Source organism: Amphiura filiformis, chromosome 1, assembly GCF_039555335.1.
Source record: "Amphiura filiformis chromosome 1, Afil_fr2py, whole genome shotgun sequence".
Classification (NCBI taxonomy): Eukaryota; Metazoa; Echinodermata; class Ophiuroidea; order Amphilepidida; family Amphiuridae; genus Amphiura; species Amphiura filiformis.
The window spans coordinates 86,990,737-87,018,225 of NC_092628.1; the positions used below are offsets into that span (position 1 = coordinate 86,990,737).

The 27,489-nt window shown below is 34.7% G+C and overlaps 1 protein-coding gene across 4 annotated transcripts in view; it reads right to left on the reverse strand.

Annotated features, from left to right (window-relative positions):
- Nucleotides 1-3,633: 3,633 nt before the first annotated feature.
- Nucleotides 3,634-27,489, reverse strand: part of LOC140155882 (uncharacterized) — an 85,514-nt gene continuing 61,658 nt past the window's right edge. For all 4 annotated transcript variants that reach the window (XM_072178910.1, XM_072178893.1, XM_072178901.1 and 1 more), the window contains 4 exons: nucleotides 25,699-25,725; nucleotides 24,133-24,223; nucleotides 20,830-20,937; nucleotides 3,634-4,545 (listed from right to left, as the gene is read on the reverse strand). In XM_072178910.1, coding sequence (XP_072035011.1) covers nucleotides 4,140-4,545; nucleotides 20,830-20,937; nucleotides 24,133-24,223; nucleotides 25,699-25,725 — 632 coding nt within the window. In that variant the 3' untranslated portion in view covers nucleotides 3,634-4,139. The remainder of the gene's footprint in view (nucleotides 4,546-20,829; nucleotides 20,938-24,132; nucleotides 24,224-25,698; nucleotides 25,726-27,489) is intronic.

Below are 27,489 nucleotides of genomic sequence, written 5' to 3' on the forward strand. Positions count from 1 at the left end.
TAAATGTCTAGATGCGAGTACATTTTACAACTATGACTAACTGGATGTTGTTGAGTTGGTAGAGACACCAGATGTACCTACATAACTCCTGCTAGTGAGGGAAGGTCCCCTAGCCAAAGCGCTTAACTCTAGGTGGGGTGAAACTACAGGAGCTTGTAGATCGAATGGACTGAAACAATATCCAGGTCTTGTACAACTGTGTACATCCATCCATTAAAGACACAACAGGCCAGAAACCAACCTATATCTATCCATGGCATTAAACCATGGTCAAGTCTAATTTAGTATGGTAGAAGTAATTAAACCTCATCAGTCATTTTGGTTCATTCAGAGATCAGTCTTTGACAAATATATTATGTATTAATGCATATCTGTATCTATATCTTACTTGTTATTCATACAATAGTACATACATTCATTTGTCTACCCTAGCCAGCAGTATCAAATGACATTTGTTGAAGTGTTAACACAAAACAAAATGAAACCAATGATACAAGTATGGTAACTAATACTTTGTACGCATGACTCAATGGGCTGTTCCAGTTGAAATCCACACACCTCTTATGGAAGACATGACCTGAATCTCCCACACAGGGGGTGTAGATTTCAAATGGAGTCACCCATTCACCCTCCGTGTGGGAGATTACGGTCATGCCTTCCATAGAACTTTAATGGATTTTAAATGGAATAGCCCATTTTAACTAATCCAGAAGCATATTTACCTGTGATTAGAACACTTTCTTACTTGGTCCAAGTGTTTCTTAACATACACATGTCTGGATTTATGAACTTTCAACAACAATCAAAAACACATCTGCTGGAATTTTTTTATAATATAAAATTTGCTATCATGGCCTCTGTATCTCGTACGATGTTAATGTTTCTTTTCAAAATAAAATTCAAGTTATCTCATAATACAATTGTGAACAGATGCTTTTTTCAATCTGAGGATCAATGTAAAAGAAACCGAAATTCAAACAGCGGGCAGACATTTCTTGGAAACATCCATATGCCTATTGATACTGTTTCATTCAGTAAACCAGAAACCACAATTGTTGAAACACCTACTACTATCAATGTACTCATACACCCACTAGTTAGGTTTCACCTCATACGCATTGTGTGTGTTGAATACCTGTCTCACTCCACTGGTGGGTGTGGAGTAAATGGATCATAATTCTATGATGTAACTAATTTTGTTAGAAAATTAAATGAATATTTACGACCATTGTGTGTTTGAGTCAGTGTCAGTGATTTTGTTTGAATTCACATGAATAGACCTGGGTGTGATAAGTGAACATGCTGAATGACAGTTTCAACTTGAGACATATTTTAAGATCCATTAACTTGAAAATTCCATTAGACACTGTCACAGCAAGTGAATATTGAGTTATGTTGTGACACACTATCACAAACATAGACTGTCTATAAAGCTGCCAGATGCCAGTATTCATATAGTTGTGACAAGTTAAGTACCCAATTGTTTCAAATATCACATCATGTTACCAGGCAGCTACTTGAGAATGAACCATTTCTTCCTTGATCATCATGCACCAAGCAATTAGTTACCATACTTGTATTTGAGTTGTCAGACTTGAGCAGCATTGATCAATGCAGTTGATGATCATGCACATTGAATTCCTTAAGTACAAGTTTGGATGTAAAATAGGTTTGACATTTCTTCACATCGGTTTCTTTTGTAACTTGAAATGTACATATTACTAGCACCACTTGGCAAAGGGCTATTCCAGTTGAAATCCACACACCCCTATGGTATACATGACCTTAATCTATCACATAGGGAGTGTAGATATGGCAGACATGACCTTAATCTCTCATACAGGGGGTGTAGATATGGTAGACATGACCTTAATTTCTCATACAGGGGGTGTAGATTTGAAATGGAGTCGCACATTCAGGAAATTCCATTTGATATTCACACTCTCGGTGTGGAAGAATAAGGCCATGTCTTCCATAGAGGTGTATAGATTTGAACTAGAGAAGCCCAATGTACTGCAAGCTCTTTGTGAAATCAGCCCTGACATGTCAACCTTTTCTGAAGACAATGTTTGCTGTTGAATCAAGCAACAGGTGATATATATCACAAATCTACCTTTTCATTTCTTTATATCTATGATTCTGACACATTTGTGAGGTGTAATGTCAGCAATTGCTTTTGAGATAAGGAGTCCCTTACACAAAGACTTCTGACTGATCTGTTTGATTTATAGGATTTTACTTGTGATAAAAAATGTTATGGCTTTGCAAAATTGGCATACCGTCTATTAAATGTCCATGCAACAATGTAATCTAGTTTAGGGATGAAATCAAAACTCGACCGCCGGTTGAACGCCCGGTTTCCATTGTTTAGAACAAAAGCAACACAATGGAACCGGTGGTCAACTGCCGGTTAAGTTTTGATTTCATCCCTTACTAAGATTACAGCATTCACATTCCAGGGATTGAGTTTTAAGGCGTACAAATGCAATCACACACCATCACACACCTTAAATTGCCTTGCCGGGTGTGATTTATAGCATACCTCGATTCAAACTTCTTATTGAGTGTAATTCAATAGCACGCCTAACAGCTCACCTTAACATTTCCAGAAGTGCGATTTGTAGCACGCCTGTTATTTTCAAAACTCAATCCCTGACATCCACTAACAGACTCAATTGATGCCCTCTGCTTTTTTCTCATGAAATATTGGAAAATATTTACTTTCTGGTGCTACATACCATTCAGCCTCCAGCTTCATGGAAAATGGCACAAGACTGTAGATAATAACTAATAATATTTTCAACTTTATGTGTGAAAGAATGTGTACATTCAGTGACTCAAGAAGTACAACCAGTGACTTACACCCCAGCTGTGCTGGATGATTACATTCCACAAATGTGCCAAGATTTAGACCTGATGTCACCAAGTCATGCTATGCATGCCAAAGTAAGCATGGTAAGTACCAAAATCATCATGACAATTCAACAAAACGTTAGAGGGTTTATCAAATTTCTTTTATCATATGTATGTGGGCCCCATGGAAGTCTACCAACCTATAGTTTGTTCGGCTTATAACTGATGAAAAAACTTGTAATATTGTGTATTGATATAGGATGGCGTGGACGCAATTGAGTGCAACACTTACCCTTCTTGCATAATGTGTGACTGGCACGCACTGGTGTGAATTTATGTGAGTGTATGTTGCAACTATATTGACACATGCAGTAACAAAAACCAAATAATTTTTACCAATTATAAGCCAAACAAACTAGTTTGATAAACCATATACCGTACTGACGCGAGTATAGTCCCACCTTCGAGTAAAGTCCCACCCCCAAATTTTCAAGATGTTTTGTATTTTTAATATGAAAATTGATAACTTGTATTCATGATTTCAAAATGCATTGAATTTGAATGCATTTTGAAATCATTAATAGAGTATGACATGAATACAAGTTATCAATTTTCATATTAAAATAAAAAACATCTTGAATTTTTAAATTTTTTTTAGGTCAACCATGAATGATCCTAGCATTTAGGTCTAGGTCCAGGGACACTACAAAACTGAAAAAATAAAAAAAATGTTCACCCCAAAACGGGGTGGGACTATACTCGCGTCAGTACGGTACTATGACTTTCAGTACTTACAGCTTACATTTATGTAATTGGACCCAAACTTTTAATACTAACCAATGTACATTCAACTTTGGCTCAACATAATTGTTTCACACACATATAAATCATTCAACTTGGCAATTCAAACATTGTGAACCTTAATATAAATAAAGACAACCAATATCCATGTTGTACACATCTGGTTTCCTGGTCACTATAATTCCCATATATGTATGTCTCCATGCACTGCAGCTTTCCACACACATCCTGCAACCGTTTTCTATCTAGTCAATTAACTATCAATCATGCTATTCAACAATGGGCTATTCCAGTTGAAATCCATACACCCCCTATGGAAAGCATGACCTTAATCTCAACAGTGGGTGCAGATTTCGAATGGAGTTGCCCATTCAGGTAAGCCTCATTTGAAATTCACACTCCCTGTGTGGGAGATTAAGATCATATCTTCCACAGGGGGTGTATGGATTTCAACTGGAATAGCCCAATTAGAGCTGTATCTCTTGTTATGTCTCTTCTTGCACATTATTATCCTCCAAACAGACGCTATCAAAGGTACTATCATCCTGCATGGAGTCATCCATCAATTCATCTGCCAGATGGCCATTACTTCCAAAGTTTTCTTCACCATCTTCTTCTTCATCTGACATCAGATCCATGTTGGCAACCAACGGTGACTGAGAATCCAGACGAATTTGTCTTGATGGACGGCGATTCTCTTCCGGTGTCTTGCACGACGATCTCCTCCTGTCTTCATCAATTTCAGACTTACGTTTTAGCATGGATGAGTTGACATTTCCTTCCTCTTGGTCCGACGTCACTTCCGATTCGTTCCCGCACTTGGCTGGTGTCCCGCCATTCTTATAATGGGGTGATGCCTGCACAGCATTAATTTCAATATCTGATTGTTGGCTGTGAAGAGATAAAATGATGCCAAAAATGTTAGAGGTTAGGATTCAAAAGTTTCAACTTGTCATATAAAATTACATTTGAAACTTGTTTGATAAATACTTGTTAAGAACATTTAATATTTTCGTGGCATTCTTTACATGTTTAATTCAATAATTGCATTTCTTCAACCAAGCATAGTACCAATTTACCTGACAACTAAAGTTTAAATAACATTTTCCCATCCTTCCTTTACTTTTCATTAAACGGAATACTGCCATCTGTTGACGATTTTGAGTCTACTAAACTTCCTATCGCATGCACAAAATAAGAGTTGGTGTGCTTCACAGTTGTCAAATTGCTCAGGCTAAATCAAATACCCTGCATTTACTTGAATTATATTTTCTGCACTTTTGCTCATCTGATTTAATTTGTGTGTCAACCTACGACCTCATTATATTGAGCTTGGAGCAATTTGAAATTAGTGCCACTCAATTAAGATTCAATTGAAAGGAAATAAGACACCATTGACACTACCAGAACAAGTGTGATTAAATTATTGATTTAAAAAATCACTGGTTTCATTCCGCATTTATCAGTCATGCAAATTTATTTGGCAGTTAATTGGTAAACATACAAGAAACTAAAAGCTATCTGAAGCCATGAACGAACTCACAAGCCATGTGAAACTTTTGCCTTGAATCATGTCAAATTCAGCACAAACTCTTTATCTGCAATTATGAGGAGTTTATCATGATGGGTTTTTTTTCATCAGAATACAAATGGGTCTACATAAAAGTCAAATAGCATATATTTTTATCAAACAAGTTTCAAATGAGGAATATGGATGCATAAATATTGATTATGAATAAATATGGATCATGTACAGTGAAGTGCTTAATGTTTTGTGAAAATTAGCTACCCTAAACCAAATCTGTTTTCTATTGTTTCTAAAATTTCAACACACATTGGAATTAAAGATTAAGAATATTTCCTCGACTAGTTTTGTGTTACCCGTGTTACAGTTTTCACATGAAAGAGATGGCACAGACATGTAACATGTAACACAAGTAGCACCAACTCAATCCATCAAAGGAAATATAATGTTCCAACAGTGAGTGGTAATTTCTTTGTCTACATCATATGAAACTTAACAGACAAAGTGATGTATCAATCATTCACCAAAATGCATTATTTCATCATGCAAACATCAAAACATTTTATACAGTTAAAGGAATAAAACAGACATATTAAAGTAACATATAAATAGTAGTGTATAAATAAAGTTACATATAAATATTTATAGTGAGGATTTTTAGCAGGCACATTAGCTTGATTATGCGAGTGTTGGACTCAGGTGTTTGTGTATTCATGCGTAGACCCAAGCCTTGTAGCAGAGAGGCCACATTGAAAAAGAAGCTGTATGATTATTCCAAACCACTTGCTTGATATAATTGAGACTGATCCTGGTTGTGACTGTTTATTTCAGTATAAAGCAACAAGGGTCCTGTATTTTTACATCCCTAAGTTTACACAGTGGTTAAATGGGGTATGGCTACTGCTGTTGGTGAAAGTGAAATGTGAATGAATGACTTTCCTTAAATCTCAGGAGGCAATGTAAAATCATTACTGTATTAAACCTAATAAACATCCCAAGCACTCAAGTCATCCTAAGGCCAAGGGGTGTTTAATAATCACCACATTTTGAGAGTCAATCTGGACATTTTGTCACACAAAACAATTTTATACTTCCAAAAAAATCTACATAATACCCATGATAGAACAACTCATTTAGCAATGTTTTACTTTCAAGTGCATTGAATGGGGTGCTAAAACATATGCAAATTAGAAGCTCACATGGGCACTAATTAGGGAGGGGCTCTAATTAGGTTGAATATGGTACTTCAGAATCACAATTATAGGAAGATTTACTCCAATTCCAAAATAAAACAAGTCAATTCAATATACCTATAATTTTGAAATGGCTTTGTACCAACTTTAGAACATGTAATTTTGAGAAATAGTCTCAAAACAGACAACCAAACCATACAAATAATAAAAGATGAGTTTCAAAATGCATTTTAACAATGCCTGATAAAACAAACGACTATTTCAGTGTTTACACTCTATAGCCATAAATTTGAAAAAGATATTGAAATTCAACACTTAATTTATGAATACATTTCACAAGATAAAGATTTGAAACAAAAAAGGAACAACTTTTTACCATTTAGATCAATTATTTCAGTAATCAGTCGTAAAGTACAAACACTCAAAAAGATTTATACTGTTTGGGATATCACACATTGGGCTGTTCCAGCAGAAATTCATACACCCCTTGTGGAAGACATGACCTTAATCTTCCACACAAGGAGTGCACATTTCAAATGAAATCAACATTTATGTGGGACTGGAGATTAAAGTCTTCCATAGGGGGTGTATGGATTTCAACTGGAATAGCCCATTAGAACCAAATTAGTGGTTGAAGGACTGCAACAGGAAACATTGCCAGATAATGGTGAGGTGATGGACAAAGCTGAATACACAAAGTAAAGCATAGCAATTGGTTTTAGTATCTTACTATAAATAGGCTAATGTTGTGTGTGTGTGTGTATGTATGTGGTTTATGTAAAAGGCTCCGTCAGTTTCGATCCACATGTCGCCAAATTCATACGGAGATCGAGGAATATACGGAAATTGCCTCGACTTTATTTGGTTGAAATCGGTCAAGAATTGGCTGCAAAAACAGTGAAAATATGGGTAAAAGCGGGTTTTTGTTATGAAAATCAGTTACCAGCCTGCTCGTCACTGCAGCTGGCAGGCAGCGCTGCGTCGCCTATGGCGTAATCGCACTACGCCAATCGCGGCAGTAACGGCGCAGAAACCACGCGACTTGCGAGCCAGAGACCAGTGGACATGATAATACAGAAAGAAGGAAAAATAAATAAAAATGAAAGGACGGGTCACGGGATTATGATAAAGATGAACACGTCCGCGCCTACACGCTCTGAGAGGGGCGTTATACGGGAAAAATATGTGTGTTGTATAAACAAAATGAAGCGGTAGACCTATACTATAAAGAAAAATGAAATTAAAATGACAAAAGAGGTACGAGTAATTAGGCCAACGGGTTAAATTAACTAAATGAAACGTAAACGAAACAAAGAAGGAAAGAAACTAATCAGGAAATGTAAGAAAAAAAGAAGCTATAATAATGATAACAGAATTAAATAAAAAACATGGAAGCGGGAAATCACAAGCAGCAAATAAAAAATGAAGCTAAAAGGGAAATGTAACAAATAACAGATTTAGAAAAAAATGGGAACGGGTTTAAATAAATAAATAACATGGAAACGAAAAATCAAAATGTATCTTTTTGATGATTCTACCTGTCCAGTAATTCTTCCTGTATAGTGAACGCTCCCATTTACTCATCTAGCGGGGACCCGCGCGTAGCGCGGGTATCCCGCTAGTCTATTAAAACTTCACATATATAGGATGTGGAGATGTGAAGCAAAAACCACAGACTCTCCTTGAATCAATTTTATGTATCTTGTTCCTTATTCATGTAGGAAGTTTAATAAGCAATAACTTAACTTTCATACAGAGGGGGATAGCTTGGGTTTTTCATTCATATAGATTTAGTAAGAACACTACAAATATTAGTGTCCAGTATCCAGTCTGTCCTTCAAGAATTGCATGGTTAACAATGGTAACAAGGGTGTGCATCTTGAAGGACAAATTTTGCAAGTATAAAAAAATATCATTATGGATACAAATTCAAGTTGTGTACTTTGAAGAGGTTGCTAAACGTTCGTTCACGTAAAGTTCGGTAGTGATGTATTTTGCTGGTCACAATATCAAATCGCGGTGCAATTGCAATTACAAACATTGATGTCACTACTGAACTTGATGTAAACCAAAGTATACAGATTCACACCAGACTGCTTTTGATGAATTCTTAGATGCGGAGACATTTTTATGTCACAGGATGTATCCCCCATTAACCCAAAATGCCCCTTTTCTGTGTGTAAGTACTGGCCCCCTTAGTTACAAAGTTACAGGTCGGAACCGAGGTAAGTGCCTCTGGGGTACCACAACTGCTATATAGTTTAAAACATAGTGGTACCTCAAACTTAACCAATTCAAGCTTGCAGGTAGTTTTACCACACAAAGAGGTACCCCGAAGAGGTACCCCTGGTGTAATCTTGTTCTAGTCCAGTAATTGTTGTAAGGTACTCCCAAGGTATACCACAGGAGTACCTCTACAAAGGAGTCTTTCTGTGTACCTTCACATTCTTCTCTGTTCTTTCAATGACACATGCTTGACAACAACACAATATTTCATGCATTCATGCATTGACTTGACACATACACTAGTGCTGTGGTGGTGGTGTGACTGTGCTCTCTTATTATCACCTGTAGTGCAATACGTGAACAGGGTAACATTAATGGATGGTAGGGTTCTCACAAGGGTGTTATGAAACTTCACTGAAACATCATAAATGCAACAACTTGATTAACAGTCAATTATTTGTATTTTTCCACAAGTACCACGTTTGACCTAATTGGCAGTGGCACCCTCCCCTAATAATTAAGCACCCCCTACAGAAATTTTCAAGGGACAACTGTCTGAGTGCTCCCTTCAATATACCAGATCAATTTTGTTTTATGTTTAAACAAAATTGTATGAGCAACAAATATGCACAATTTGCGCATGCGTTCTGCAGGATGGCCGATCTGTGCAAAAGGCGAATGGAAGACATGCCCCTTATCTTCCACACAGGGAGTATGATTTTCAAATGAGGTTACTTGAATAGGTGACTACATTTCAAAACTTTGCCCCTGTGTAGAGGATTAAGCTTATGTCTTCCATAGAGGGTACATGGATTTTCATTTTTTAAGGTCCATGGGCTACAAAACCAAATGGGTTTCATCTTGAGTGAATATGTGAAAGAAATCTTATTTGAAAATGATTGCAAGAAATGAAATAACTTATACTTGAAATAGTTTCAAGAATGTGAGAAAAATACAAAACTATGACTGTCAATCACAAATTATTTACACTATGATCACAATACAATTTGCTACAATATTGCTAAACAATTTTAGTGATTATAATATACACGTTTACCATATTTGTGACACAAAAGCATTTCAATTTATGTTACAATATCACTATGAATATGAAACACATCACAAACATGGGTTAATTCCATTGGTCTGATTTGAAACCACCTGAATATATTATCACCATTACAACTCGTATAGATATTTTCATTACACATATCACACAATAACTTCAATTTATCAGGTTTCAAATATGACCAATGCAATACAAAACATGCGAGAAAACAGCTAACTATACAACATTAATAATAATCCCTTAACACAATAACATGCTTGGTTGAAATATTGTTTAGTCTGGATGAAATCTGATATTAAAGCTGGTGCATTGTTTATGTATGTGTAAAATACAATTCATCATATGCATGCAACTGAGTGACCTGCATTAGCTGCTTTCTGAATTTATTCTCTAAATTAAAGACATAAGTTTTTTGATTTTGGACTTGTCTAGCATCAATTAGATTACTTGAGCAACCATCTCAAACTTGGTGATCCAAAAAGCCTAAGTTTGAAAAGTTTCAAGACTCTTTGTATGACATGATCTGATTCCCTTAAGGTGGTATTGGATGCATTTTCTAGAAATAAGGAAATGCTTTGAGCATGTTTTAAACAGATTAATTGAGTAGGGTAAAGTACACTAATCAATATGCCTTTTGTTTGAAGCAAATCGGACATACGGTTTCTATACTACATCAAATTATATTTTCTTTGTATCTTATTGTTTTTATCAATAATCAATATAGTTAATGAGCTAAAAGGACTGTAAAGGCTCATTAATATGTAATTTTTTCCAATATTTTGCTAAAAATCAATGCATAAATGTTCATGGTACTTTTATTTTGCATACTTTTGCCCTGAAACTTGGTCAAAGTGTTTCTAATATGTTCTAATGTATTATATAGTGAAGCATTTCATTTGCATATTTGCATAATTAATGAGCTAATTTGCATAAATGCTAATTAATTATGCAAATTAGGGCGGCTAGCTCATTAATTATGCATAAATTATCTGGAAGTCATTAGGAACACTTTGACCAAGTTTGAAACCAATATTCTGTTAAATAAAAATGTTATGAACATTTATGCATTGATTTTAGCAAAATATTGGCAAAATTACATATTAATGAGCACTTTCAAGTCATATTAGCTCATTAACTGTATTGATTATTGATAAAAACAATACAATACAAAGACATTTAAAATGTATGTATTATGAAAACCGTATGTCCGATTAGCTTCAAACAAAAGGCATATGGATCAGTGTTCTCTGCCCTACTCAATTAATATGTTTAAAACATAAATAGAGCACTTCCAAAATGGGTCCAGAACCACCTTAAGGCTGTGGGAAGGAAATATGAAATTGTGTTATGTAGAAAATCGATAGTAAAGCAACAAAAATTTGAAATTACAAATATTCATTATAAAGATACTGAGTACACAGACCTGTTGGCATTTCAATATTTATTAAGTTTAGTTTTTGAGTGAATTAATATTGGTAGCACAATTTTCAAGATTGTCTCCTTAGGCCCACTCCGATCAGATCATGTCAAACATTACCAAACTGAAAACATATTTTGAGCAGCAACTATAGATGCCTCTCATCTCGCTAGAACATGATGAGATATCGATGTCTTCAAATCATACCATGCAGATGCTGTCAAGCCAGTGCTTTTTATAGCACAACTTTTGATTTATTTATGTGCCAAACACCCACTTGCTAATTATTACTCTTTCTACCATTTTTCCTTAGTGCACTATATAAGCATGATTGATGAGCATCATATGGCGTGATTACCAAAGAGTATATTTTGTTTCATCCCAAGTTGATGGTGACCTCAATGTGTGTTTCAGATTTCTCAGTATTCAGTGATGCATCTTTAAGGTTGCACTTCCATTCCAGTTTGCGCTGATAACCGTATCAGCCAAATGCTGGCCATTGGTATCGTGGGAGTATAGCTTATTTTGGCTTTTGTAAGTACCATGGGCTGCAATACTGTCAACTGTGAAATAAGCATGAGTATCACCTTCAACTCAATAGGGAACAATGTAGAATACAGCATGTCCAAAATACTTCTTGATCCCATTGATATTAAAACCCATACTGGTGTGACAAGCTCTAATAAGCAAGATGAGATTTGCAGGTTGAATTAATGCATGGGCAACATCCTGAACTACTCCCACTTCAGGGTTGACATTCCTATTTGTAATATGGATTAGCAATATCCTCACATATAGAGTGTTCTATTAGGTATCCAGAAGTTTCTTTGTTTCGGTTTTTTTTATTGGTTTTTTGACAAATCAACTGCGATATCTACAGCTTGTTAACGCTCACATGCAAAGTTAGCAATGAATTGGAGCGACTTTCTCTTGGGGCATGGGTAATGAGGCAAAATCAAATCTATTGATGGTAACTGAAAAATGTCTCTGGCGTTATCCTTCCAGAGCATTATCCTTCCTCTGGAAGGACTAGATCCCAAGAAACTTCTTACCCATACATGTACTAGTTATCTAATAGCCGATAGCTGAGGATGTCTGTTTTTATTGAACCAAATGATTTTACCCAGAACATATTGTAAAATGTCAGGTCCCAATAGAAACACACTAATATGTCAATTAAAGGGCTGTCATAACTTAAATATAATGTGCCATTCTGTCAACAGTTTTTTGTCACACCTATGTAAGGATATTGCTTATTGGAATAAAGCCATGGATTTCTTTTCAGCTGATGTTAAAGAGTACTGCTGGCATCTGCTTCATTTATATTAAAATTAGAGTAAAAACACACATCTACACTACAACAGATAACACATATATAGTTATTGTCATTTACCACATGGGAATTTGCATGAAGTTTGGAAGACTATGATTAAACGTAGGCAATCCTATAGTAGCACCACAGATGGATGGAAAGAAGTTGAGAAGAGAGAGGAAAGAAAACAAAATTGATTAGTATACTTGTGTATGGATGGGGTACACACTCAGCTGATATCATACAAGCCAGACACTAATATCCTCTTTGTTTTCAGATAGGGTAAAGACAACAATATTTTTTCACTTGACAGTGACACCATTTTTTCAAAGTAATGTTCAAGCTTGTTTTGAGATGTTTTTCCATTAAAAGTTCACAATAAAATCAAAATGGTCCATTAAATTGTGGTGACTTTGGTTGGATCAGCTTGAATCATGCCACCTCAAATTCTAATCCTAACCATATACCGTATTGTTTGTAATAAACGCTCCCCCTCTAATAAACGCCCCCCCCCTCCAATTTTTCTGTGAAAAATTGACAAAAATGCGAACATTTCCATGACATATCGTGTAGGTAAGCTTAAAACTTGCATCAGTCATGTCTGTCAGAATCGCTAAATTGAGTGGACAAAACCTATTATGACTCAATTCCCATCCATTTCATTGCCTAATTATGGTAGAATTTCACTAATTCCATGCACTTACAGTTGTAATTTTGTTGTATTCCTCACGAAAATATCATTTTCCGTGGGCGCCGCCATCATGTATAGTGTGAGTCCCTCCTTTTAATAGGAGCACCATCGGGAAATTGAACATGATTTTTAAGCTTTTTTCACTGACAATTCACTTCCAATAAACGCCCCCCTTTTGGAAGAATGCAACGCCCCCGGGGCGTTTATTACAAACAATACGGTAAGTTAATTGCATTTGGGGATTTTTTTTGCTTTTGCTGTATAAAATTAAAAACGGTTGTTTTTTGGATGAAGTGGATTAATTTTGTCTTGAAGTATGACATAATTTGTATATGATCTAACTGTTCTGTTTAAAGCATGTAACAAATGAGGTATTTAATAAATAATGATGTTTTTTACAATTAGCCCCTAACAATATAGTGTCAATTTTACCCTTTTTAAAAAGGAATGAGATGCTAGTGTTTGGCTTTTTTTGCCCTCTTAGAGTTAATCTAAACAATATCCATGTAATAATGTTTCATTTCAAGGGCTACTGCATATCTACTCCCTATGGTGGATAATGTTCAGCTATCACATGTTCATTGTGCTTGATTGATTGAAACTTATACAGCAAAATGAGAACACCAAAAATCAAAGTTTATTGTTGGTTTAATTTTGCGGGGTTCTATTTTTCCAAAATTTGCTTAGAATCAGATTAGATAGATCATAATACAAATTATATCAAACACAAATAAAATGATTTCTTCAAGTAGATTTGAATAAATTGCAAATGATTTCATGAGAGAATGAATGAGAATTGATTCCAGCAAAATTGGTATGATTTTATATTTGCCAGAATTGATTGAAATTGTATAGTCAACTAGGTATATCCAAACACCAACTACCTGGGGGTGGGGACTGGAAGTGCAACTGGGGGAGGGTGGGCTGAAATGATTATTCAGGGTGCAAGTCTGATACATCCCTGGATTGATTTGATTTTAAAATGATGCCTGTGATCGTGCAAATGATGAACTCACTGAAATTTTTACAAAAATAAAAGGAATGAAAAAGAAATGAAAACCATTCACCACTGAAATTCACCAAATCATCTGCAGCATGTTCAGCCATTATTATTATATTTGCCTAAATAAGTATTATTTTCCCTTTTAAATACATTTACATCTAATAACCCTAATTATACATTCTTTCAAAGCACATCAGTCTGACCATAGTGAACATGAAACTGAGAGTAAATCTCTTAAGAGTTTGCATAACCCTTATTCTCACTATTTGTAAAATTGGGGAAAAATAGTGTACTCCAGTACATTTTGTATTTTGATGGCTGATCTGAAAACCTAAATTTCAGGTCGAAAACCAGTTACTTTCGACAAATTTAGTCAGCGCTTGGACATCCAGCTTTTAAAACTTGACTACAACAGCCAGACAACTTCTTGCACACTTGATCTAAAAACATTTTTATCAAACAATTTGACAGAAAAGCACCTACACGGCCTCTGTAACAAGCTAGCAATGCACAAGAGCAGTTCACTTCAAAAATTGATGGACATTGCAGACAAATACACAAACACTGAACTAATCAATAGTGTGTTAAAAGAGCCAGCGTCAATCACCTCCCAGAGGAAATTGGACATATTCAGTGGAAGAAATCAGCCAATGTTAAGGGTATGGAAGTTTATGATGTGGGAAGATGCAGCAAAGCCTGTGTGTCACTACAATAAATATATGCAAACAAAACACAAGCATATATGGATTTCTTGGGGATATGATTAAATATCAAGGATACCACATATCACTGACAGTGAAAAGCTGCAAACGCAAAATTAGTGTACCCATTACCATATCATGTCTTAAATCTCTTGGAATTGCTAATCAAATATGTCAAAATTTGTTGGTGTTGGAAAGAATGACTAGCTGAATAGTGAAAGTCACATAGTTAATAACCCTTTACAATAAATGTCAAAAATACCTAAGATTAATTAATTAAGTTTGTCAATTATCCTGATACAGGAAAGTATTAATTAATTGATTAGTTTATCTTCTAAATCTGGCTACATATCTAGTTTTGGCTCATTTATATATTTAAGCTATGTTTGACTCATGACTAAGAGTACCCGACAGCATTCTTAAGTTTAAAACCTAATTTTCATACAGTAATCATACACAAACAGGACATAAACCCTACTTTGCAATCACATCACTATGTTATCTGAACAATTCCAGCAATGACAGGAAGTCTTGTGTGTTGTCAGTAAACTACCAAATGCATTCTCCAGATATTATCATCACCTTGTATCAGGTGCATGCTGAGTATTTAAGCAACTGACATTTCCAAGGTGTAGGCCTAGCCTTCCTAACCAATATCATTGATTCTATGAACACATCCAATACCATACAGAATCAATGGGCTATTCCAGTTGAAATCCATACACTACCTACAGTCAGTCTACTCTGAAGTACAAAGTACCGACGCGGACGGACACATTGTGCCGACTTTGAAGGCACGCATACCTGCAGCAGAGACGCAGCACTACGCACTGTTCATGCGCTGTATACGCGCGCGTTGTCACTTTGTACTTCAGAGTGGACAAACTGTATGGAAGACATGACCCTTAACTTCCACACAGGGAGTGAGAATTTCAAATGGGATTACCTGAATGGGTGACTCCATTTGAAATCTACACCCTCTGTGCGAGAGATTTAAGCTCATCTTCCACGGGGGTGTATGGAATTTAACTGGAATAGCCCAATGCTATTACAGTTACTGATACCAGTTACCAATAGGCCTGGCATTTTCGGGTAATTTTGTACCCGGGTACCCGCCGCAATTTTCTTGCGGGTAAAAGGGTAACCAAAATTGTAAAAAAAAAAAAAAAAAAAAAAAAAAATTTTTATTTTTTTTTTTTTTTTTTATTTTTCGGTTTTGTAGTGTCTCTGGACCTAGACCTAAATGCCAGGATCATTCATGGTTGACCTAAAAAAAAAAAAAAAAAAAAAAAATTCAAGATATTTTGTTATTTTTTATATGAAAATTGATAATTTGTATTCATGTCATAGTCTATTAATGATTTCAAAATGTATTGAATTTGAATGCATTTTGAAATCATTAATAGACTATGACATGAATACAAATTATCAATTTTCATATTAAAAAATAACAAAATATCTTGAATTTTTTTTTTTTTTTTTTTTTTTTTTTTTAGGTCAACCATGAATGATCCTAGCATTTAGGTCTAGGTCCAGGGACACTACAAAACCGAAAAATAAACAACTTGAAAAAAAAAAAAAAAAAAAAATTTTTTTTTTTTTTTTTTTTGAATTCAGGTACCCGGGAGGGTATTTCCTACCCGGTAATGTAATCTCAGGCGGTACCCGTTTACCCGACCGAAAATGCCAGCCTTAGTTACCAACCAGGTGAACTACATCCTAAAAGTGCATCTATGTAAGCTACCAAGTGAAGTGATAACATATACCACACTAGATGAGTTATATCTGTTGTAATGGAGATGATCAGTGTGACATTAACTATCAGTTATCTTTTAAATGGATATGTCCCAGTCATACAATCCCTGCACCTGTTGCACCTGGCTAAACATTTTACACATAGCAGTGCATAATGAATATTACATTCAATCAACAATATGGTTCAGTTTATTCAGCACTAAAGCTGAAGTTCTTGATCGTTTGCAGAAAAGCATATCGCACACTAAAAATGAACCAGGAGTGAAGAGTAGCTTAGTCTGTCTGTGGGTGATGAATTGTTTACTACATTGGTATCATATTATTGCTTTCATACATACTTGGATCAAATGAGACACCAAACACACACTACAGCACCAACATCATTAGTTTTCCATAATAACAGCATACCGTAAGATGATCCAAAACAACATAGCCAGAACATTTACCATTATACCAACATCTAAGGTACATTCTCCGATAAAGTGTTCAATTAAAATTTGTATTAATAAAGTCATTTCTTTTGGATGAAACAAGTCTGAATACGACTTGAGTGAGGCGACACGGATTTGGCATTTTGAAAACTTTAGCGGAGAATGTGCCGTAAGCTATCTACATAATGGACAGGTGATCTTTATGAGTATCATATCTCCTCAAAACCTAGTGATGATGTAAGTTGTCCAGTAATCATGTGACACAATGAAACAATATAGGAATACTTAAGCGAGTAGAAAGTATGAGTAATAGATTAATTTCCACACAATCAAAAACAAACCATTACCATCAACATATGAATTCAGTTGAGTAAGTGAGTTAACATTCTTCAGTAACATCTACTCAACACATCTATAGAACATAATACAGCCCCTACAAGAACCACAACACCAATATGTCAGAGAATGCTCTACATAGTGAGATGATACTTAAAATGCTTTCAAAATGTGGTAATACCAAACAATGGGTGTGTATTTATGGGTAATTTAGTGAGCAAGTTTATCCACAAGTAACATTTAAACAAGACATATACTTGAGTGTTACTGTTCCACTGACTAAGTTTCTACATGAGTATTCACCACCAAATGAGTAACCATAACATCAACATCTATGTGAGTTATCTATGTATGACTAAGTAAATGAGCCACAAACTAACAAAACAAAAGTGAGTAATAAACTTTCTATGTTTGAGTAAATGAGTAACCTTAGCATCAATATTTATCTGAGTAACCATAACACCAATATCTATGCGAGTTATCTAAGTTCAACTAATTAAATGAGCCACAAACTAAGAAAACAAAGTGAGTAACATTACCAAATGAGTAACCTTAGCAACAATATTTATATGAGTAACCATAACACCAACATCTAAATGAGTTATCTATGTAAGACTAACTCTCTATGTGTGAGCACCATTACCAAATGAGTAACCGTAACAATATTTATGTGAGAAATTTGTGTACGACTAATTAAAATGAGTCACAACCATGACACCAACATTCTAGAGTAATCTAATCATTTGTTAGAGTAATCTAATAATTTGAGCAATTAAGTGAGTAACCCTCTTAACCCCTACTTTGACCCATACAGATGACTGAATGTTAAGCCACTAGATGAACCACACCACAATACACAGGCGGACAGACTTGCCAAAGCATTCAATGGTGAAATGGTTAAAACAAAGAGATAAAAAACAAAAGAATTTACCACCACAAATCACAGGCATCATCTGGCCGATTTTAAACATTCGTTTTCGATACTCTTCTGAGTACAAAGAGGTACATCTTCTGTGTCGACTACCTTGTATCTGAGCAAGAAAACATTTAACTTATGCATTAATTATCTTTTGAATTTGAAACAAGTACTAATCAAAACTGTCCCTTTTCATTTTCAATTTGTTACATTTAGCAGTATGTGCTTGTGATATAGACACTTCGTCAAAATCATTGCATATTATTTCAAACAAGTTTTCAAAAATAAGATTAACACAAATTGTGGACATAATCTACTTTCAAAATAAAATGAAAGAAATGAAAGTATAACTTTGACTGCTTTACCTTGTTTTTAATCAAAACATATAATTGAAATTTATAATCAGTTTTCTTTACCACAGGTGTTAGTTAAGGGTTACTATAGTATTAATTTGAAAGAGACAGGATGGATTTAGATATGATTCAAGTACAAGTGAGGTTCACATCCTAAAGAAAAATATTTTACTAATATTAATATGTAAACTTGTAAAACAATTATCAATACCAAATGACAAGTTATGATAGCTGAAACTACCATCACACTCATAGCAGAAAAGTGGATCATAAAAATAGTCTGAATGGGTGACTCCATTTGAAATATACACCCCCTGTGTGGGAGATTAAGGTCATATCTTCCACAGGAGGTGTATGGGTTTCAACTGGAATAGCTCAATTCAAATATTGCACTTGCAATTGACCTTTTCGGTAAATCCCATAAGCCTTTGCGAGTACACCCGAGATGTCGTCATTTGACATCAGTACGCGTCAGACCGATGCGCACATCGTTTGGCGAACATCGTTACTGCGCATTGCAAATTGGTGTGACGTCAAATGACAACATCTCAGGTGTACTCGCAAAGGCTTATGGAATTTACCAAAAAGGTCAATTCTATGCATAAAGTTTTGTTCTATTTTTAACAAATATAAGAACCACAGGGCCCATTGAGATGAAAGTACATTATCTGCTTCCATGTCCAGAATATTGAAAATTTTAAGATAACAAATTGTACTCTCTGCTGACAGTTTCATAATTAATATAGGTCTCTGCTATCTGCATTATATATGAGGCAAACCTAATCGCTCAAAATACACAGCAAGTCAAATCTATTATATAGGGCATGTCACTAGCTTTGCCACAATTTTGTCAGGTATGTGTACCAAGTTACAGTAGATGACTGTACTTTTTGCACACATTGGTCCACCCCTACTTATACATCCCAACATAGTTACACATAATCCCATTGCTAATCTATAGGATTCAAACTAATTCCAATAGGTATTATGAACATACTTAGTATCTAGATTCTCAAATGAATAATGATGGCATTGTGTTAAATACATAATGGCAAGCGATAAGAACAACTCTTCCGACATTTAGGAAATTAGGATACAATTCACTACTAAGCTCCTATGAGAAATAAATCAGTTGAAATTCATATGATATCATGACTAATTTTCTTGAAAACTGAAACTGTGAAGATAATATTCATTTCCTAATTCCTCTAGCAGTTTTGGTATGAATCAAATTAGCTTGACATTAAGTTTCATATTTTGAAAATAAATATGCAGTGTTTCCAAGAACAACACATTTGACATTTGGAATAAAGTTAGTGAGAACACCCTATTTTACACATGAAATCTCTTCCAATTTGATAGAATGTATGACTAATGCTGTCAAAGCTATGAAGGTATAAACCCCTACTACTTATAGCTCTCTGCATTGATTTAAAAATCGAGCTGAAATTCAATTGAAATATTTTGAATACAAATATTGCATGTTAAAAAGAACAATAACTTGGGGCTATAATAACCAGTCTCTACAGTTGGGGTCACAATACCTTGGGCTTTGTCAAACACACATGTGCTTTCCCACCAGATACGGGTAGAACAACACAATATTATATGAGACAAGGAATGTGTCTATGGTTGTTAGCTCCAATGAATTTTTGCTGCTAAAAGGAAGTAACTGTTTTATGTGGCTTCCTCAAGACAGTACCGTTTGTGTGTGATACACGCACGGTCAACGTTGATATATTTGTAGCGCGCGATGCGTCGCAAAATACGCCGCCTTTAATCTTGAGACACACACACAGATGCTACTGTGTTGAGGAAGCCAAAAGGACTAGAGCAACTTTCCAACTTTTTAATAGATTTAATAGATGCAACAAAACAAAAAACAGTAACGATCTGCACAATGACGCATTATGTAGTGTTTGTTTTTGTTGCAATAGCTTTTGGATATTTTTCTTTGAAAATTGTTATATTATTTCATACTTCTGACAAATTATAGAAAAATATAGAGTTGCTATAAATAACTGTCTTGCCAAAGACCATATTTCTAGACAAAAACAGGATATCTGACAAAAAAAAATGGAGCAAATAACAAAATTGGAGCCATTTTTCTATTCACATTACTGGTTGACACAATTCCAATCATTGCAATTACTTATCTTCATTAACCCCATTTCCCCTGTATTACAATCACTATAATATTATGAGCATGCTTGTAGAGAATACTCATTGTTGGTACAAATTGCTTACTTATTAGCTGATCCATTTGCATTTGATGATGGACTTTGATTCCCTCTACTGCTGCTCATTACTCTTGTAAACACTCCTTGAATTCGATATCTACCACGGCGACCCCGTCTGGAAATAAATAATAAATGAGGGAAGAAATGATTGTTAACAAATCATAATTGAAATTAATCTGTAGCTAGTGATAACGTGTATAGTACGTGAGATTTCAGTAAAAATGTCAGTGTGCTTGCTATAAGCAATGCCCCAATTATAACTGTGTGTGTACATGTATGAATGGGGTGAGGGTGTAGGGGTGTATGTGTGTGAGATGAAGAGAAGAGTAAGACGGGCAAGGAGACTGATTCCTAGACCTGAAACTGACCATTTGTGAAAAAAAGATGAAAATGCTTTAAAAAAGAGGAAAATAGCACAAAATCTTGCTAAAAAAGCTCAAATTGGGATGAAAATAACAAATAATGAGTAAATATCAGGAATAAAAACAGGAAATCAGCTAAAAAGAAGGAAAAGTTTCAGGTCTGGATTCTAGAATGGGCTATTCCAGTTTAAAGCCATATACACCCTATGGAAAACATGTCATTAATCTTGCTCAAAGGGAGTATGCATTTCAAATGGAATGAGCGTGATTCTATTTGAAATATCCACCTCCTGCATGGAAGATTAAGATCATGTCTTCCATAGGTGTAAAGATTTCAACTAGAATAGCCCAAAGAGCAAAAGAGAGGAGGACAAAAACTGAAGTAAACAGGCATGAGAAATGGAGATATTAGGAGAGGACAAAGTGAGGAGACAAAATAAAGAGAGCAAGAAACATTACAAAGAGAAATTAGGAGTTGAGAGCCGGGTTGAGAGAAAGGAAGAGAGCATTAGTGGGAGCATTGTAGAGAAAGAGCAAGACAGAGAGACAGCAAAATGAGTGAGCAAGAGAATGAGAAAGAGAGCGGGTGAAATCACGATAGAGAGTAAATAATAATGGCAATGATGAGTTCTATGAAGTGAATCCAATGACTTGTAGTAACATGACTTATATGATGGATTAATACCTGCCACCTGCCACAGAATAAATTGCTTGGGTGGGATCACTAATGGAGCATAATTAAATGCAAGTGATCAGAGAAATGTGTCGGCATCGTGGCACCTTTTGAAAGAAACTACTTATGTGTGCTATTATTGATATTCTAGATAGTGTGTTTGTCGGGAGAGGGGTGTTATAAGTGTGTGGGGGTGTGTGTTTGCCCCTCCACACATTTCTGTTGATATAGACTTGTTTTTCACAACAGATGTTCCGATTATGCGGATTATTATCTTCAATTGCACCTGTTTTATGAGTGAAAATCACTAATACATTTTAAACTTTCTTTTGATTTTGAGAGAATGAATGTTTTAAGGAAACAAAACAGCAGAGTGCTTTCCTATATTTCTCACATGCAGGGGAAAGTTTCCATTGATCATTTTTTTGTTGTTAAATATTAAAATGTGGAGTATAATGTGAAATGGCTGTTTTTTGATTTAAAAAAAGGTTAAATAATGAAGAAGCAGGCCTATATGCTTCACCCTGGCAGGGCGTAAGACAATGCGAAACACAAATTAATATATGCGAGGATCGGAAATAAACGATGCAAGCCCGAGAAATTATAATTTAAATGACGTGATTGGGGCTCGAGCAAAATGCCAGTTTGCTCGAGCCCCAATCACGCCATTTAAAAAAAAAAAAGGTTGACAGTATTTTGTGGATAAGATAGAAAATCATTTAGGTTTTGTATAAAAAATACTACTTGCACACACAAGATGCCCATCATCAAAATTGCAAATTTCATTTGAATGTCCTACCAATTACACCAGCTACAGTATAGCCCCACCTACAGTATAACAGCTCACTGTGCATGTTACACATGAGAGAGAGACACATGATTCACAGAGTTACACCCTCTTGTTTGAAATGCTCCGATTTGGAATTGGAATCACTTTGAGCATGGTTTAAGAACCATGTTAAGCGTGACCTAAATTGATAGGTGATGAAAACCTGTTGACGTCATTTTATGTTAGTGAGAGTCCTCATCAAATCTCTAGACAAAATAATGCTGATACTGTGATTAAGCAGTATACCATCTGGCATGATATTTAAAACATGTCTAGATTTAGGAAAAATCTAGTTCCATAGATTTGATTCTCCTTTGTTAAATTGGACTAAACCCATCACAATGGAGATGCACCAAGGCAATACTTAATCCTAAAAGTGATCCTTATAGCTATCCTAATATTTCTCTAATATTATTATGTGTCAGTATATTAGTATGTGTCAGTAATATTAGTATGTGTATGTATTAGTATGTATTAGTATTAGTATCCTAATATTAGTATGTGTCTATTAAAGCTGCCAATTCATTTTTTCCAACATTATGCTACTCCTTTGGCATCTCTGTTTTTTTCCTGATTATACATATCCTGAAACAACACTCCACTTCAGAAATCCCTGATAAACTATCATTTTTATCATTTTTTCTTGAAAGAAACTAAAATTATGTTTCTAACATATTTCTGCTGGTACATTTGTTTTTGCCCTACCTCAATGGAAAAAATTGTGACATTCACATAGTGGACTTAAAAATACAGCAAATCTTGAAGCTCTTGAGTTAATTTTGGAATATCAAATTTCAAACACTTCAAATTTACATACCCGGTATAACTAAAGGGCTTAATGTAATGCCACTTTTCTTACCAATTTACATATTGAAGTATTTAGTATGTTTAACTGAAAATATTTGAATATATTTGCCAAAAGAAGCAGCGAATATAGGCCAAACTACTCGGCATATACTTAACAGATGACGTCAAGACATAGCTCAACATATCACACACATTAAGGTTGAAAAAATTTGGTTGGGCAATGCATGCTCAGGCATGATACGCAAGGAATAAATATACCCAAATCAATGACGAAGATGGGCCTGCCTGTATCTCGTTTGCTTTTCAACTTAATGCACAGAATTTTGAGCAGAAAATCGGCAATCCATTAAACCATATGTACCGCTAGTAAATCTGAGTTTTGAAGAAATCTGAATATTCAGATGCTAAGTTGAAAGACGGAATGCTATTTTGACATTTCTAATAAATTATATAACTACCAATTTAATCAGGGCTTACACTTAGCACTGGTCTATATTAATACATTGGGCAAGCTGTGAATACTGGCGGGCAAGTTATAAAACACAGCCAACTCAATTGCCAACTGGTCCAAGCTGAAACAGCCGACCAGTTGTTATTAAAATGTTAAATGTAAGCCCTGAATTAAATGATAACTCTTACTGTGTTCTGTAGAGGACGTAAACTGCGCCAAGTATAAAAGCTGTTAATAATACTATTGGAATGATTATGGCGAACGATAATGATACAGAATCTGCAAAAGAAAGAGAAAAAAAATTTAATCAAATTTGAGAAGGAAATGAAACTTAAAAGATATTTATCTACAATATCTACTATAAGGTGGTAATTTTCCCTCTTGTAATTTTCGGCGCCTTGCATTTCATGGTATATAGCTGTGTTGAGCGTGAAAATTAATACTCGGCAACAATTTACAGTATTATATCTATTTTTTAAATATCAAGTTATGAAAAAAAGCCTATCCCAAACAGCTCATTCAAGTCTGGCAAGGGGATATAGACATCTTTGATAATTCATGCTTCAATTCTGATGTTTGTACTTGCAGAGCAAGGTCTAAGTGGTTTGAAGCTCATTTTGACATCCATAGTAGAAAGCAAAAGATCCAGTCAACATATTGAATGGAAAAGCAAAGCAAAATTTTTATTTTTATTTGACAAGGAAATGAAACTTTTTACATTCACAAGGAACAAAAAAAAATTTAATATTGACCTACATGCAGACTCTTCATTTCGAACAACAATCTTTGAGACAAAAAAGTAACATCCTGACTATCAAATATCTTTGCTACTGAGCGCACATCTTATGATTAAATAAACGGGCGCTGATTAGTGAACTATTGAATATGATATCTGTATGTTGGACAAATATCATTTCCAAATTTTATGAAATAATTTAGGCGCATTTTTTTTCATTTGTGGCCTTCTTTTAGACCAATCAAATTAAGGGAAATCAGGGCGTAACCCACCACAATTGCAACAGAAACCATTTAATCACATTCATTTCAGAAAATTTTAATAAAGAAAATATCAAAAGTCCCCAAAAGTCCAAGTAGTGGAACAGTTTGCATGAATCCAAAATAGCCGCTTATGTAGGGGGTAAAATTTCAAAGTTGGTGCAAGGAATCATCAAACGTGTGACTGGGGAATTGGGGAATGGTATTAGTGTCATTCATCTACTAGTATATTATTATTTTCTTTATTCTAAAAATCAGATCGCACAAGTGAAAACCTCTAAATATGTATGGATTCATTTCCTGGGTGTTCGCATTCATCTTTATGCTTTCTTTATTTTGATATTAGATTGTGAAAGATGAGATCTCAAAAAAATATGCATGCGTCATGTTGTGTTGTAATCACTACTTGATTGACTTGCTTGAATAAAACAGTATAGCGTCAGACAGGGGGGGGGGCGGTGGCAGACTCAATATGACATAATTCATATTAAAGTATCTGGCACAAAATTATCACAATTTCTGCTACTCCTCCAGGCTAAATAGCGATTCCCTGTCCTGTTCATGACATAGTAACATCAGTCAGCATGTTTGAGTGGCTTGTTTAAACTGGTAGCCTACTTACAACATTCATTTTATTTACATCATGATAGGAGTATTCATTTGCTTTACACAATTATTTTATGATTCGGTTTATGAGAATATCAAATCAGTACTATTCTTGTTTCTTAAATATTGGAGAAATCTTAATGCTTCCTTACCTGGACCAGTACTTTCACCTCTATTAGCTGTTATGAAAGAATTGAAAAATAAAAATAAAAATCTCCATTAGACAATTACATCAAATATATTTAAATTCTTATATGATAATGATAAAAGCATTTCATCTTTGAAATGAAAATGAGCCTCAGATGCCAAAGCGGAAAAGCAATAGGAAGATGAAAATCATGATGAATCTATGTCTGAGAGAATTCATGCACTGAAACAGATTTCTGGTATATGATCACATCAAAATTTATGTCCAAAATGGTAATGGTGACAAAAGATTCCTAAATGTTGAGATAAAAAGAAGACGTAATAATGAAATGCTAGAGACAAATTTAGGATAGAACGTGCTTGTCAACTTAAAAATTTGGTTGAGAATTAATCTCAAATGTCTTTTGCTCAACATTTGATTAAAGTTATCCCAAATTTCACCTACTTGACTCATACAATAATTGCTTTCATACTACGTCATTCACTGAAATCATGGGGCTAGATCTCATAGCTAAACTAGCTCCCTTGCTCAAATCACATTCTCTCAGGCACCATCTAGGCATATCTTTGTTTGGTATAGTTGTTTAGTAATTTTAGTGGAGCAATGAAAGCACGCACAGTTGCAGGGAATGTAATGTTTAAGCTTATGCTATAGATAAATAGACAAATCGGAGTAAGATGTCTCCTAAAGACAGCTTTATTGAAAGAATGCGGTGCCTATGGTGTTAAAGCTAGATGTCTAAGCACCACCATGGAAATTAATCCAAATATTTGTTTACAAGCGACAGAGGACTCATCAATCAGACAAAGTCTTATGCTATATTAAAAATTTCAGAATAGTTTTGTTGTTAGAAAAGCCAAAATAATATTTCAAAGATAGAGCTGAAATTTTAAAGATAGTGTGATTTTTCAGAATAGAAACTAAGAATAACAAAGATTGGCATTTACAAAATAGTTTATAAAATACTATAACTATATATAAAACTAAAATGATATACTAAATTGTTAAATAGTTCCTTATTCTTTAAGATTAATTATGACCAGATGTTAGGAGGGGGGAAAAGACAAAACAAACATTTAAACTTACATAAATATGCAACACCAATACTGTATACAACATGCAAATAAACATGCAACTTATCCATGCAGAATTTTCTTAAAATCGATGACACAAATGAACAAAACAAGGTGTGTATGTACAAATTTTGGCAATGGAACAAAACTGTGCACTAATTAATTAGTCAATTGGATAATTCGTCCATTGAATACAAAAGTCCATAGTAATAACAAAGCACATACAGCTTTCCTGCATTTCTAAGATCAGAATTTCTTAGATTTTTTTAAATTACTGAATATGCTGTCCTTTGTAATCCATATTATTAAATAAATATATTGTTATGCAAATACTAAAAAAAATATTTCTATATTGGAGGTAAATGTGAATTGGGACAGTTTTGAAGTACATCCGACATGCCAAAATGAGTGCAAACACCCTGATATATAAAACACAATATACAAATTCAAAATTAGGAACAAATGATGAATGGTTTATCTGCAGAACATAAATGTGTTCTCTCGCTGGAAAAAATGGAAAGCCATGTTAGTAGTTAACAACATATGGTAGGTGATGTATTATTACAAGGATTCTCAATTGCAAATTTTCAAGGGCCACGGAGGACCAAACATATTTCAAAAGTGCCTGCTTGAGGTTGAGGGCCAAAAGCACCTGCATTTCTTACATTTCCTTTATATTTGAGAGAAATTAGAGGGCCAAGTACTATAATTGGTTGGCAGGC